This window comes from Euprymna scolopes, chromosome 32 (genome assembly GCF_053919585.1).
Source record: "Euprymna scolopes isolate OS-2025 chromosome 32, ASM5391958v1, whole genome shotgun sequence".
In the NCBI taxonomy this organism is placed as follows: domain Eukaryota; kingdom Metazoa; phylum Mollusca; class Cephalopoda; order Sepiida; family Sepiolidae; genus Euprymna; species Euprymna scolopes.
In genome coordinates, this window is record NC_136513.1 from 48,168,928 (window position 1) to 48,186,118 (window position 17,191).

The 17,191-nt window shown below is 35.4% G+C and overlaps 1 protein-coding gene across 17 annotated transcripts in view; it reads left to right on the forward strand.

Moving 5' to 3' along the window:
* The window catches only part of LOC145256322 (calpain-B-like), a 267,137-nt gene that overhangs the window by 139,483 nt on the left and 110,463 nt on the right, over positions 1-17,191 (forward strand). For all 17 annotated transcript variants that reach the window (XM_080115058.1, XM_080115066.1, XM_080115067.1 and 14 more), the window contains exon 3: positions 1,852-2,104. In XM_080115058.1, the coding sequence (XP_079971184.1) occupies positions 1,852-2,104 (253 nt within the window). The remainder of the gene's footprint in view (positions 1-1,851; positions 2,105-17,191) is intronic.

Genomic DNA, 17,191 nt, shown 5'->3' on the forward strand with positions numbered 1-17,191 from the left:
AGTATATATAATATTTTTATTTATATAGGCAAATATTACATAGTCGATACACTGAACATGCTAATATTTCGGAGCAATTGGTTTAATAAAAAAACAAAAGTTCCTCATGTAACGGAAATAAGTTATCTGGTTCTTAAATGAAAAAAGTTAAATATTTTTTTATTTAAAAAATTAAAATATTAAACCGCTAACTTGAAGTGGGGAGGGGTGATATTAAGTGACATTTTAGACTTAAAAATAGAAGGCGATGTGGGGGAAGGGGATGGCAAAGCTTAATAAGATAAAAGAGAAGGATAGAAAGATACAAAAAAATTTAAATAAACCAATTGCTCCAAAACATTAGCATGTTCAGTGTAGCGAGTATGTAATACTTGTCTGTATAAATAAAAATATTATATTTTGCTTTTTTATTGAGCACTCTTAACAACCTCATTTTAATTCATGGGTTGTATCTCCTGAATACCTTTTTGAAATATACATATATATATAATGTAATCTCTATCTTTACTTATATATAGACACTTTATGTGTGTGTGTATGAGTCCGTTCCTTATGGACTCCGAAACAGCTGGGCCAATTTTTTTTTTTAATTTCACATCGTAGTGGGTCTCCGACTAGAGCAGCCAATCAATTGAAAGTTCCACATTCAATCACAGGTAACGTCTGGTCTTTCTGCTAGTATTATTTACATATATATATATATATATATATATATATAGTAGGTAGAAAAACTATTAATTATAAATATTAAATGAACACTCGCTTATCTATGATTCATGAATCTCTTTTATATTAGCACTAGCGAGGGGTACCCGGCATTGCCCGGGTGTTTGTAGGAGTGTGTTTTTGGGTAAATAAAAAGAAAAATTGTTGGCCAGGTAAAAAAAAAAAAAAAAAAAAAAAAAAAAAAAACAAAGCCTTCACACGCAGTTGGAAAATAATAAAGTGTGAAAATAAATGTGGGACGTTTAACGGCAGGTGCACGTTTTTGACGAGTTAATGACGTCATTAAAAAACGACCCTGGTGTCTAACTCTGTCCCGTGGGGAGGCATTGTAAATAGGAACTTTGAGTGTGGGATAGTTTTTAATTTACCGCGAGTCTGTTCGCTTCTTTTTTATATGAAAAGGCTTGATGCACATGCGGCGATCGAAAATTGTTGAATGTTTATCTTTTCAAAGTCTGGCAAATTAAATAGACAGGCGACCCCAGTTGTTAACTTGTAGATATTATCATTTAGGTGCGATATAAAAAGTTTTAAGAAGTCGTGAGGCGACTGATCGTTTCTTGGAAAAAAAGCCTTTTTTGGACATACACGAAAACACACACACACACACAAACATTTTCGCTTTTATATTTATAGATGTTTCTTATCAAATTTTTGGTACTTGTTCCAATTGGCACTTACGGCAGCAATTAAAAGTAAAGAAATTACAGGAAAATCTGTATGAAGTACATATTCGTTACAGAACAAAGATATCGTATTCCTAAAATTATAATTTGATCAAGTAGTTTTTCGTTTCTTTTTTTTTTCCTTAATCCAAAAAAAACAAAAATGTACGAGTGAGCAAGTCATGTTTTCATCAGACATGATGAAATCCGATGAAATAAGGGGGAGACAACTCCAATCAATGTCAAGATCAAAAATCAGCCTTATGTTCAGTACAGTTTAGTAGTAAAATCACTAAAAATCGTAAATTAAAAAAAATAATACTTGATCGATTTACATGATTTTTGGAATTTGACATCTTCGTTTTGTAACGAATACCTTTAATTGCCACCATAAGTGCTAATCTGAATAAGCACTAAATTTTTTTGTTCATTTTTTTTGTTTTGTTTTGTTTTTGTTCAGGTGATTGTTGGTTGTTGGCGGCCGTTGCATCCCTGACTATCGATCAGAAACTTCTGTTTAGGGTTGTTCCTCAGGACCAAAGCTTTGAGGATAACTACACAGGATGTTTCCGATTCAATTTTTGGCATCAAGGCGACTGGATCGAGGTTGTGGTTGACGACAGAGTTCCCACCTATTACAACCAATTGGTGTACATGCACTCGGAAGAAAAAAATGAATTCTGGAGCGCCTTGCTTGAAAAAGCTTACGCCAAGTAAGTATGCGTTTCTTTCCGCTCAGTTGAGGATGGTCCATTCAAGAACTAAATTTGTTTACTTACATTTTGTTGCGTTTCGTTACTAAATGAACCAGGTAACCCAAGACTAGCAAAAATATGCTCTTCTCGATCACGGTGGTATCACGGCTGACAAGCATGCACACTACCCCTGCACACCCAGAAGGAGGTAATGCCTGTGAGGACGGTTGCATAACAACGAAACGGATACTATACTCCCTTCTTCCGACAAAGAGAAGAAATGATGTTTTGGAGGATGGTATTTTTTTTTTGTTTTCTTTTTTTTCTTATATAACTAGCCTGAGTGCCCGGCGTTGCCCGGGTGTTTGGAGGTGTATTGATAAAAAAAAAAAAATGGTATTAAGTAGGCAGGCAAGCTCAACCTGTACCACGAAGGAGAAGAACATGAAAAAAACGTGACATCTTTACTGTTGCGTCCATCACAAAAACAGAAGTGACAAAGGTCAAAATAAGGCTAGTCACTCAAAAAGAGGGATGACTTTTGAAAATATTTGCGAAAAAAGCGATTCCTCCTTGTAGAAAACTGCCCTGTTGAGGGCGAAGGAATTAATATTTTTGGCCGATTTTTTTGATATTTGTCGTCCGAAAGTTTGAGGTTTAAAACGATACTGGTTTTGTCACGTTCCAACACGTCTGTCAAAAGTTTTAGGCAGACATACATACGTACATACATTTAAACAGACAGGTGAGATTTATATAATAGTCACTGCATATCAAGGCCTGGAGGGCATTTAAGGATAAAGATTTTAGGTGTCAGGGAAGACAACACTGATGAATGGTGAGAGTGGAAATTAATTATTTAAGATGAGATCAATAAGAACTTGTTTACGTTGGATTTGAAGTAGTTAGCTGGAAAGCAACCTTGCAGTATTGTGTTCTACAGACAAACAGTTCTTGGGACAGGGGAAGCTTATCTATAAATATAAAAGCGAAAATGTATGTATGTATGTGTGTTCGCTTTTTCTGTGTGTCTACAAAAGGCTTTTTTCAGAAAAACGGTCGCTCACTTCACAACTTTTTATAACTTTTTATATCACATATAAATCGTAATATCTCACAGTTAACAACAAAGCTCGCTTGTCTATTTAATTTAATTTGTCGCTCGCCGCATGTGGTTTAGTCTTTTTCCTATAACATCTTAGGGGGAAAAAAAAAAACCGTTCAGCAGTAAATGAAATCCCCGCAGTCAAACTTGACCTCATTAACTCATTAAAACGGGCACCTGCTAAATCCAAGTAATTAAATAAATTCAAACGTTTTTCCGTTAGCATGTCACGGTGGGGCAATGGTTAGCGTCGCACGTTTTTTTTTTTTTTTTCACACTTTAATTTACAACTTTGCCTCAAGGGTTCGGGTTCGATCCTCATACTTACTTTTATTTCTTTTTTTTTCTTTTTTTTTTTTAACCCCCCCCCCAACCCCGGAGTTTCCACACACACCTCTAAACACCCGGGCAATGCCAGGTACCCCTCACTAGTACTACATAATTAGAGAACTGAAAGATAATACATTAATTTGAAATAGTAAATTGAATTGGATATTAAAAAAAATTATGAAAAACTAAATGCACATATTTGTTTTTTTTTTACTTTCATTTTAGGGTTTTTGGGTTTTTTTTTCTATTGTATTTTTTTTTTTTTTTTTTTTTTTTTTTTTTTTTTAAGGGGCTTGGGGTTGTAATATCAGATTTTTTGATAATTCATATTATTTGCCAACCAAAAAATACATTTGCGAATTACTTAGGGCCTCTATCCAGTCATGGCTGACAGAACAAGAGCATGCTACCCCCGTGAAGTAAATAAAGGGTTCCGCTCGAAATTCCATCCAAATTCCGAAGTTCGACAGAAACATTCCCAAGTTCGACAAGATACACCTGAAGAAGGTCGAAAGTTACATTGGCCAAAACATTGTAAGAATCACACTCAAGATGAGGACAGTAGTCCGATGAATAATAATAATAATAATACAAACTTTCATTTTATTTTTATTTTATTGTATTTTTTTTTTAAGGTGGTTGGGGTTGTAATATCAGATTTTTTGATAATTTATATTATTTGGTTCATTCAGACTATTCTGCTCATCTTGAGTTATTTTTAAAACGTTTTGATCGATGTAACCTCTGACCTTCTTCAGATGTGTCTTGTCGAACTCACGGAATCTATATGGAATTTCAAATGGGATTTATTTAATCCACATCTGTTAGCCATGACTTAGAAGTTCTAAATAATTCACAATTGTATTTTGAGTGGTGCTCACACTGAGGATTGAACCGTGAACCTTCAGAAGAGTGTAATTTACAACTGAATTTTACCAGGTACTTTATCCACTACGCTATGTTCTGTCATCCATGACCGGGTAATTGAGAATTGCAGATTCCAGAGTCTGACAAGTTACATCTGAATAAGGTTATTGGTTTAAACGCTGTGAGAACAACACTCGGGATGAAAATAGTCATCTAAGTATGAAAGTTGTAATTTATTTTGTCACAAGAATTTTATAGAGATTGTATTATATAAATACATTATAAACCTTCAGGCTTTGAATATGTGAGGATTTGCTAAAAAAAAAAAAAAAATAAATAAAATAACTGTATATTTAACAGTTTAAAAGCTTCCAAATTCCTTTCATATTATGAAGCATCATGAAGTAATTCTTTTTTTTTTTTTTTTCTTTTTTTTTTTTCTTTTTAGCTTGTCTTTATTATTTTCAAGTATTAACAAAAGATTTTGAACCAAAATGAATTCAGGTGGATTTAATTTCGTAAATTATTTTTAAATAGGCTTTTTAAAAAAGTTATTTCTGATATTTTAAATTTGCGTTTTTTATTTTAATAAATATTTGTATAAATAGTAAACGAAAATAAAATGATTTGTAAGTCACATAGAGGTGAAACACACATGCATACACAATTTTATTAATATAGAGATTAAAATTTTGGTATAATTTTATCTTACTGATGGGATATATAATATCCGGATATAGGATGTAATCGATGAAATACATTGAAATATGTTTTACTATATGAATAATATAGATTGAAAAATTTCATACTTCACTAGTTAAGCAGAATTAAATAGCGATTTGGTAGATGCAATACTATTTAGGCCTGACAAACTGTTTTTGTATGTTAGATACATATATATTACTGGCTGTCAACTTGACTTTGAGTGTGATTTTTCCACCTATTGACTATCTTTTATGTCTGTACCTATTATATAAAGAAAAGCTGTGTGTCTAATAAAAAGTCAAAAACTACATAAGACACACCTTCAAAATTGATATTCTTTTTTTGGCATTATCTCTGACAAAATATAGGCACACATATATATATATATATATATATATCATTGGAGAGAGGGGCAGAAACAAAATAAGTTGATGCTGATATTTAAAGTGATTGTTTTTTTTTTTTTGTTTTATTTGTAAAATTATGTAATTTATCAACATTTTTTGCATCCAACCAAACAAGGCAAATTACCACTTGGACATGAGGGGCTACTATTTAGGATTATATCTAATAGATGATAGTGGGGAGTTGAGTAGCGAGATGTCTGTTCACAACTTCTGCATGCCGGTACAGAAAGGGAAGCAGGAAACTGGGAGGGAATTCCAGAGTCTAGCAAAGTCTATGGAAGGAAACTGTTAGAGTAGAAGGCTTATCAGCATCTTTTGGAGCTCAACAATGAAGGGGTGGAATTTTGCTGCTTGCCAGGTTCGTTGCCAGAGAAAGTGAGAAGAGGGTGAGAGAAGAATGAAATAATGAGAGCTAAGTTTAAAAAAAAAGTTGTACCACTCGCTTTTTAAGTCTATTTTATTGCTCATACTTGCAGGCAATGCCAAGTAACCATGCTAGTCTATTATATTGGTAAATCAACTAGACTAACCGTTTTTGCACAAGTAATTTTGATGTATTTGACTCTAATCCAGCTGGCAACATCCTTGATTGACTCTACTGAAGCAGACAAAACGCGTGCATCTTCAAGTGAAGCCCACATCCATTCGAAAGATATCCAGTCGTGAAACTATCCGTTCAATTATCCAAATCGTTGCACCTACCTTAAGTGTTAGTTTGTTTTTTTTCTCTCTTAGGCAGTGTGGGGGGGGGGGGGTATTCATGTTTACCCCAAACAAGGCTTATTTTCACTTAGTCGTAAGGGACTACTATTTGCGACCATGTCTCTGGTGGGGGCACTATGAAATGAGCAAGATTAGACTTGAAGACAACCATATTGTAGTCAGCTGGAAAGCAGAAGATAATTCCATAGGCGTGCAGTTCTAAGAAAGAAGCTTTGTTCGTGGAATTTACGTTTAGGTTTAGGCACAGATAAAGAGTGGGGGCAATTATTGATAGTGTTTTCTGCTAGACAGGTGTTTCTTGTGAAAGTTTGTCGAGGGAGGGACCATAGATTGGAGCTCAGTCGAGCACTTGCTATGAAAATAACGATAAAGCAAACTCGCAACATCTCTTCTGTGAGAAAAAGGTTGCAAGGAAGAGAAAAGGACATCCCCTACAAGGCTACGAAGTCTATTTTGAACTCTAACAAGGCAGGATAAGTCCTTTCTAGCAGCTCCTGCCCATATGTGGCAACAGTACTCCATCCTAGGACATACCTGGCTCTAATATAGATAGAGAATTGCATCAGCAGTGAGATATCTATTGGATTGATAGAAAGATCCCACCATTTTTCCAGCGGCCTTGACAACGGATTTAATGTATGTGATCCATTTCAGTAAAGGTTAAGCCCAGAAGCTTGTCAAAACATGAGGTCTCCCCAAGACGAGAGCCATTCATTTCAATTGATGCCAGATGAGGATCAGAGCATTGATGATGTCAAAATAAAAGCTTGGTTTTAGATGCATTAAAAGTAACAAGCCACCTTTTTCCCCATTGTACCACTTGCTTAAGATCAGAAGAGAGAGAATCAGAGAGAACTTGGTCTTTTGCAGTCTTAGATGTGCTACCATAGATAGTAGTGTCATCAGCATAAATGTCTACGAATGTTCTAAGGATATGATTTGGAAGATCATTAATGTAGATCAGGAAGAGAGTTGGGTCTAGGATGGATCCCTGAGGGACTCCCGCACTGTGAGCTTCTGATTTCTGTCCATCAACCACTACTCTTATGAATCTATCAGAGAGAAATGATTTAATAATTGAGAAAACATTTCCATTACCGTAGCTGGAGATTTTGTGAAGTAAACCTTTATGCCATACTCTATCAATGGCCTTTGATAAGTCAAGAGCAATTGCTCGAGAAAGGTAGCCTCCGTCGAGAGATTCGCTAATCCGATGAGATATAACTGTAAGCACATCTGCTGTAGATCTAGCAGAACGGAAACTATATTGCGTGTCACTAAGAAGGTTATTTTTGCTGAGATGGTTGATTACTTCTCTATTTAACACAGATTCCAGCAACTTACTCATGACGCACAGGAGACTTATCGGCCTGTACTGAGAGGGAGATGAGCGATCACCTGAATTCTTAAATACAGAGCATACTGATGAGATTTTCCAGGGTGATGGGAAGCTATTCTCCTTAAGACAACGTTTAAACAGTTTTGTAAGTATGGGGGCTAGTTCTGGTTGAAGTTTTTTGAGTACTATAATTGGAATACCGTCAGGGCCGTTTGCTTTACTAGAATCAAAGTTTTTGATTAGCTTGGCAACATCACGTACAGATATTTGTATATCACATAGCATGTTTTCTGATATAGGAGGAAATATTGGGGTTGGCGGCCTTGGTCGCAAAAGGTAGAATTAGCTGCAAAGTTCTTGGCAAAGAGTTTGGCTTTGTCTGATGCTGACGAGATTACCTTAGGTCCATTGATGATAGTTGGGATAGAGCACACGTTTCTGTTTAGGATTCTGTTTGCTATTTGCCAAAACTGATGGGAATTAAGCTGCTGCTCAGCTACTTTGAACTTAACGGACTGAGCATACAGCTCTCTTGTGTTCTTTATTATATTTTTACAATAGTTGTTGGCAGTCCTGAAAGTGGTTTTAGTCTCAGTACATCTATTATGTTGGAAGCAATGGAAAAAATGATTTCTGTGCACAATGGCAGCAGCACATTGTGGAGAGAACAACGGCTGGCTATTAAGTTTTTGCTGGAACTTTTTTGAGGGTATGAAATGGTCTATACCTACAATTAACCATTCCGTCAGGTCTGATACTATAGAGGACACATCCTTTTTAAACATAATGTAAATTAATATTAAGCACATCCTTTTTAAACATAATGTAAATTAATATTAAGCAGTCTTTACAAATTGATAATAGTTAATTATTGGATTTTAATTAATTATAAGATGAAACTTTTATGATTCAAACTAGATAGATAACGACAAACTTCCACCCATTAATATGGGAGGGGAGATTATCACCAAAACGCAATGAATTATTAAGTTCGCACCGGACTTACTACTTAGATATAAGTCACTTGTACCCATTCCCCTTTCTCCCCCCCCCTTTTTTTTTTTTTTTTTTTAATGGAGAGTAGATAATACAGTGGATGTGTTATCGGCAGCTCCAGTAACTCTCGCTTCTCCTATTTTGTCATTCAGTCCTCATTCAATGAGGTATGTTTCTGACAAAGGGTGAAGAAAAAGCTGCTTAAAGGTCGGTACTACTTGGTGACCAGTAGTTTGAGATGTCGGATATTTTTCTGTCTTTGTCTGTCCTTGTTGCCATGTCACTAGTAAGGGTGCTGGAGGTAAACGTTTTGTCTGGGCTGACGTTATCCGCCTGATAGTCAGGGACCCGAACCTTGGATTAACCACTAAGGAGGCTGTCCTATCAGCAGGCGCAAAGTACTGGGACTGCTGTATTGCCATTTGGTGAGTGGATCTGGACCATGCAGTAGTCTCTGGTGGGGCCTCTCGATGCCATACTAGTGGGTAATTGTTACGGCTTTACCTTTTCGTGTGCTACAAATAAAAAAAAAAATTTCCTGTCTTTTTCTCTCTTACTTTCCCTCTCTGTACTGCTCTAACCAAGTATGCCGACCTATTCCACAAATCCCCAAACCTCAACATGAAATATCTCCAGAATAAAAACTCGATTAAACCTAGAACCCCATCTTCCAGCATAGACCCCTACTACCAGGTCTCCTTCTCCAATATCAGGGGTCTACGTTCCAACCTTCCAGAGGTTGAAACCCAATTACAGGAGACGAAACCGGACATATTATTTCTATGTGAAACTGGAATAGGGCCGACCACTTCCCTAGATGAGTTCATAATTAATGGATACTCCAATTTAACAGCTAAATCTGACTCCCAAGATCGCCATGGGCATGGAATATGTGCCTACATTAAGGATGGCTTCCCATGTGGCAGGGATATCTCTAGAGAAGATCCTAATTTACCCTATATGTGCTTCAGGGTTGCACTTGCTAACACCACTGCATTTATATTTTCTATAGGCCCCATAACAGTGGAGTTACTATCTTTAAGAGCATATCTGAGAAAATAGACCACATACTGTCTTCACATCCCTCGGCTAACATCCACATCTGTGGTGACTTCAACGTCCATAATGTGGAATGGCTGACCCATTCAAATAAGACAGATGATGAGGGGAGGTTTTGTCATGATTTTGCCATTGCTTATGACCTCACTCAGATTGTTCGCGAACCCACCCGTGTGCCCGATACACCCAATCAATATGCAAGCCTCTTAGACCTTTTTCTTTCAACTTCCCCTGAGCTATGTTCATGTACCGTTCATTCTCCTTTAGGATCCTCCGACCACTCCGTCGTATCAGTTAAGATAAAAACAAAATGTAAGGACAGAGTACAAAATAGACTTCGTGGTTTAGTGGGGGATGCCCTTTTCTCTACCCTGCAACCCCTCTCCCACAGAAGAGACGTTGCGAGCCTATCCTTGTTTTATCGTTATTTTCATGGCAGGTGCTCGTCTGAACTCCAATCCCTGGTCCCCCCTCGCCAAACTTTCACGAAAATCACCCGTCTAGCTGAATCCACTGTGAAAAATTTCCCCCACTCTATATCTGTGCCTAAATCAAAACGCGGATTTCATGAGCAAAGCTTCTTTCTTAGAACTGCACGCCTGTGGAACTCTGTTCCGTCTGCCTGCTTCCCTCCGGACTACAACTTGGATGTCTTCAAGTCTAATGTTAACAAATTCCTAATGAACCCCCCCTAATTAAACACTTCATAAAATCTCCTCACTAACGTGATGTACTTGCAATAACCCTTATCCCTGAGTGGCTTCCGGGCCTTGATAAGTGGTGATCACTGTGTAAAAAAAAAAAAAAAAACATGGAACGCAGAGGTAGATCTGATATAAATGTACGGAAGCTATCCCAGTGAGCCATAGAGTATCGATATACTGTACGATGGAGAGGTACATCTCAGGACTTATTACATTCCATTTTTATCTTAACATACAACAGAGTGGTTGAAAGATCCAAGTGGAGACAGAACGAAAGCTGAACACAGTTCAGCGCAAGTTGTGAGAAAAAGGTCTAGGAGACTTGCATACTGGCCGTCAGTATCAGGCACACGGGTGGGTTCGTGAACAATCTGAGTGAGGTCATAAGCAATGGAGAAATCATGACAGAACCTCCCCTCATCATCGGTCTTGTTTGAGTGAGTTAACCATTCCACATTGTGAACATTGGAGTCTCCACAGACATGAATATTACCTGAAGGATAAGCAGATAGGACATGGTCAATTTTATCAGATATGCTTTTAAAGATAGTAACTCCGCTATTGTGGGGGCGATAGAGAGCAAATATAAATGCAGTAGTTTATTTACTTTTTTTTTCTTATTAAATTTAAATCATTTCATCACTGCCAAGTGACTCATCAGATAGCTATAACACAGTAACTCCTAATTTAACTTAACATTTAATTGTCTGCCACTGTTATGTTTTTTGTCTTTATTAAATAACATTACAAAATTATATTTTTATTTTATTGAATATAATTAAACAATTAGATAAGAAAAAGAAATTACAAACCAACTACAAATTGTAATTCTTTAATTGAATAACTATAAGCTGAAGTTCTGCACCTGCTGCTGCTCTACGGCCTCTTCTATTCTTGCTGCCTCCCTACTTCTGCTCTCATTGTCTCCTCAGTATTTAAAATTGAATACTTTTAAGTTGTAATGTAGAAACATTAAACTTTCTCTATTCTCATGATGCAGCCTGTTCCTCAGAGGTTCATACACATAATTACCTGTACGAAAGAACTTCTCACCCTCCAAGATGAAAGTGGTGCACTTAAATATTTTGAAGTCAGTTTATTCAGCAGTGGTAAGGTTTCCTGCGTCTACTTCCACACCTGAAATGGATCATCACCTCTTACGAGTGGTTGCAAAGCTACGTAATGGTCAAGTTCTTTTGTGCATTTAACCATAAGGGATTTACTCTTTTGGAGTTTAGATTGTGATTCTTGTATTTCTGTTGTAGTTATAGTCTCCAGGTTTAACTCGGCTTCTACCTGCTCTAAGTTTTGATTTGATACGTTTATTCAAAGCTTATTCAAACGGCTTTGAAAGAGACAGTTTTACTTTTACTTTGATCTTCTTGACCCTCAACAGAGCCTGAAGAAGTGGATCCTGCTGATTCTGCTTCATTATCATCAGTAGAAAGTAGATGTAGAATTCAATTCTTAGTGTTTTCAATGTCATTCATTTGAAATTTAAATGAAGATCTAGAAAAGTAGATACACAAGTTTGTTTTTTTTCATTTAGATAGGATGAAAATTTTGTTTCCATTGATTCATTGAATTATTCAACAGTGGTAAGGATTTCACTAAAGTCAGAAATATCAGAATTAGATTGGACAGCTTTTGACAGAAATAACCTCAACGCTAAAATTGTAGGTATTATCATCGATACGATTGAAGTTCTGTGACTTGCATCTTTGGTGATTTTTTTTTTTTTTTTTTCCCAATGGATTCAGTAATTTGACAATTTTTTGAACAAATCCCCAAAAGTAAGTTGTTATGGTGGGAATTTTATAGTGCCGCAAATTCTTGTATGAAAAAAAATGAATAAATCTCTTATTAAAAAATTCCAGTTTGTGCGAATCATTCTGCTTCACATATATTCCATGAAAAAGTCCTTTCTGATTAATGTTTACCAGATAAAAAATATTCTGTTATTCTGAAAAACAGCCAAGTTCTTTTGCTTATTTTAAAATTGGTAAACATTAATTAGGAGGTACTTTTTCTGGCATTCTAGGTAAAGCAGAATGGTTTGCACAAGCCAGAAATAAATTTGTAAACAATCACAGTGTTAACTCGAATAAAACCAATACAAAAATAAAATAAAGATGTTAAAACAAAAAAAAAGCAGTATTTATGCAGAGAACTTTTTGGAAACCCATTTCTTAACATGTGGAGGAGAGGGTGTTTTTCTAACTAGTCTGTACTTTCACCTAACAATTTAATAAACAATGCAAAACAAGTGATTTGTGCTACAAGCATTGAAGGACAACTGAATTTTATTCTCTATATGTGTTTCACTGGGGAGGGGGTTGAGGGAACCACTTCCAAATGGATGAATGTGATCAGTGCCAAACAAAGAATTCAGCAGAATCACAAAGAAATACCCATTGTATAAAAAAACTCTATTGTTGATAACATGGAGTTCTTACTTTTATTAAAATTTGATGTTGAACATGTACATTTACTTAATTATATTGCCATGATAAACAAAATGAAAAATACTACATAAAATTATTTGAATAATTATATTTTAAAAACAAGACATATGCCCTATTTAGGGGCATAACAAAAACAATACATATGCCCCCATTTGGGGGTATCAAATTGGTCAAAAGGAAAATTATTCCCAACTCGCATTTAGGTAAAAATGCACTTTCATATAAATAATTGAATTTATTCAAAAATTATCGCAAACAAGCAGCATCTACATAAAATTATTATATTTTCTTGCGGATACTATTTAAAAAGTACATGGTGTAAAGAGCTGACATTTGGATATAGCATTCTACAATATGTATTGATTAGGCATACAATATTCCAGATCTTTTAATAGTTCTGTGATATATAATTTTGAAATTAGTATATGTTTATGATATTTGGTAATTTATTTCCACCACCAAAAATGAACATTCAACATTTTTTTATTGACTTATAATGAAGTAAGTTACGGCTGGAATTGTTTTAAAAAAAATAGGCATGATAATCATTATGTATAGAATTATATTGAATGTTCATATTTACTATCATTTTATTCAATTTTATTGATGATATACTTTAAAAATTGTCCATCAGTGCAATTTTGCTATTATAAATGATGCTCACTTTTCACACCTCAAAAATGAAGAAGGAAATTTAATTAGAAATAATTGTATTTTTACTTTGTTTTCTTATACTAGGAGTGATGAAAGCATCTTTTGTGACATTTTTACTGGTTACTTTTTTGTCAGTTGCTTTCAAAGTTGCCATGTTATCATTTACACATGTTCGTGCCTCTTCACCTTCACCAGGGTAGTGTATAATGTTGATCAGTGGAAATTAGATGTAAAATCCAATTCTAAATATGTTTTCTATGCCAATCTTTTAAAATTAATATTTGAATCATAGATCTAAAAAAGTAGACATACACAAGTTTTATCACTTTGATATCTTGTTTTGATTGATAACCTGAATTGTTCAACATTTGTTAGAAGGATTCCACTAAAGTCAAAAATACTAGAATTAGATTGGACAGCTTTTGACAAAATAACCTCACAGCTAAATTTGTACGTATTAACATTGATATAGGTGAAGTTCTGTTACTTGCTTCTTTGATGATTTCTTCAAATGAACTCAGAAACTGGATATTTTCTTAAATTAGTCTCCATGAAAAGTAGATGTAGAATCCAATTCTAAATATGTTTTCTATGCTAATTTTAAAAAAAAATTAATATTTGAATCCGGAGTCTAGGAAAGTAGACATACTCAAGTTTTTATCATTTAAATAGGATGAAAATCTTGTTTCGATTAATAACTGAATTGTTCAACAATGGTAAGGATTCCACTAAAGTCAGAAATACTAGAATTAGATTGGACAGCTTTTGACAGAAATAACCTCACAGCTAAATTTGTAGGTATCATTGATATGGTTGAAGTTCTGTGACTTTATCCTTTGGTGATTTCTTCAAATGAACTCAGAAACTGGATATTTTTTCAAACAAGTCCCCATTGGTAAGTTGTTACGGTAGGAACCTTATCAACAGCACACATTACAAGAGCTTTTTGTTTTTCTTAATTTATTTTCAACATATAATATGTTGAATTCTACCATGTGATCACATCTTGAATGAGTTTTGTTTTCCCAAATTAAGCTGATCCTTTATTTCGGTTAATTTTCTAATTGCTAATGAAGAGTGATTAAAGTGAGAAACTGTATTTCTGTTCGATATAATGGTTGTCTTCACAGCTTGAGTTACAATGTATGATAGTTATTCTAAATCACATCCTCTGACATTAGCAACTATATTTGTTTTTGAATCCTGCAAGATTAAAAAAATATTATTGAATATTTTATACTCATCCAGAACATTGTGCAATTCTTCACTTATTATTGCACCTGTGTATGTACCAGGGAATGGAACAACTCTAAGCACTGCTCTGCACTGTTCAAAGTCATTTGAAAGCCAATAACCTGTCAAAATCAGAAAGGGAGCATTGTCTGTTGTAGCTGGCAAAATGTTTGTAGTTCATGAAATGTTGCTAATTTCAGCAAGAAACAGTTGAATTTTTTGTTTTACTTTTGTAAATATATCGAAAATTATTTTGCAGTGAAGTAAATTTTTGATGGAATGCTGTAATTTGAAAAAAGTTTTGCAACAAGCCTATTAAATCCAATGTCAAATTTTACAGAATATGGTTGAATACCAACAGCAATCATTTCTCCTATGAGATAATGGATATCTTGTGACCTGTGATCATTAATATCCCAATTTTTCTTTTTGGCCAATATTGATTCTATAGTAGTTTGGTGTTTCACTGGAGGCTCATAGTTGCTGCCACTTGTTCCTGGATATTCATTGTGCTTCCGTTTCTTATTTGCAACTTTTGCTTTCTTTTAAACGAACATTTCAAAGATGGTTTAACATATTAGTCATTGTAAAAGTTTTTACTGATTTGCCACCTTTTGATTTGGCATAACTTGCAAGCAGCTGTATTCTTATTCTTGGGATTGCTATCAAAATACTTCCAGCAGAAACTGGTTGCCATAATGATTGAAGGTTGTTGTCAGTATTTAGTTAATTTTTTACATATTTAAATTACTTACATCTGATATCTGATTAGTAATTTATCTCAATAAAATATACATTATCTAAACCAGAAAAAAATATGCAATGGTAGCAAGAGTCTGAAAAATGAGGAATAAGAGTATGACTGATGAAGAATGCTTTATTTTCAGTTTGCACATCACAATTTACTGTACAATTCCTCAACATAAAAACTGCAAGATGAAGTAATAATTTTCTTTGGCAGTAATTTAAAGTAAAAAATAATTCGATAGGACGAGAAAGGAGAGAAATTTTCCATATACTTACATCTATGGTGCTGAGGCACGGACTCTTATAAATGCGCTAAAGAAGAGACTGGATGGCTGTTACACACAGATGCTCAGGATGCCCTCAATACATCATGGAGGAGCCACGCAGCAAACCAACAGCTTTATGGTGACCTACCACCAGTATCATTGAAAGTACAGCAGAGAAGGATGAGAGTTGCCGGTCACTGCATGAGACACAGCGAAGACGAAGCCAGCAAGCTAGTTCTCTAGATAACAACAGATGAACACCCAAACCGTCGTAGAAGAAGAATGACCTACATTGACAAGCTGTTACAAGACACAGGATTGGAAGATTGGAAAGTCTTCGGGACCTGCAAACTGTCATGTGATGTTGAAAGAACTGGAGAAGTCATGTAGATTTGGTGGTGAAACATTTTGATGACAGAGATGAGATGATTACGACTTTTTGCCTCAAATTCAGTTGTAAAAGTCTACATGTTAACAGCGCGTCATGCCTGTTATTTGATGATATAGTTTACACAATGCATGTCTCTTCGATAAATTTTCACTGGCAAGCAAAATAGTGAGTTGTCTTCCTTTCCAATGTAATTAATAGTATCATTTGTGACGAGAAATTTTTTTTTTTTTTTTACATGGGGGTCACCACTTATCAAGGCCCGAAAGCCACTCAGGGATAAGAGTTATTGCGTGTACAGTAATCAATGAGATAGTATTGTAGTAATCCTTAGTATTGGAGGTTTTGATAGTGTCTTACTTAAGGGGGCGGTTTGTCAGGAGTTTGTTTATGTTGGACTTGAAGATGTTATAGTCAGGTGGGAAACAGGCAAGCGGCAGAGAGTTCCACTGGCGTGCAGTTCTAAGAAAGAAGCTTTACTCATGGAATCTACATTTGGATTTAGGCACAGATAAAGAGTGGGGAAAATTATTGACAGTAGTTTCAGCCAGACGGGTGTTTCTCGTGAAAGATTGGTGAGGGGGGACGAGGGATTGGAGCTCAGACGAGCACCTGTCATGGAAATAGCGATAAAACAAAGACAGGCTCGCAACGTCTCTTCTGTGGGAGAGAGGTTGCAGGGAAGAGAAAAGGGCATTCCCCAATAAGCCACAAAGTCTATTTTGTACTCTGTCAAGGCAGGATAGGCTGTTTTTAGCACCTCCTGCCCAGATGTGGCAGCAGTACTCCATCCTTGGACGTACTTGGCTTTTATAAAGATAGAGAATTGCATCAGTAGTGAGATATCTTCTAGAGCGGTAGAAGGATCCCACCATTTTCCCAGCGTCCCTGGCAACAGATTTGATGTACGTGTTCCATTTTAGATCAGGAGTAAAGGTCAAACCCAGAAACTTGTCAAAACATGGAGCCTCTCCAAGACGAGAGCCATCCATTTCAATTGATGCCAGATGGGGATCAAATTTGCTGATAAATCGGCATTAGAAAACCCATTAATCTGCCAATTAATTGGTAATTAGCCAATTTGATAATCGGTCCATCCCTAAGTTGATAGTGCAGG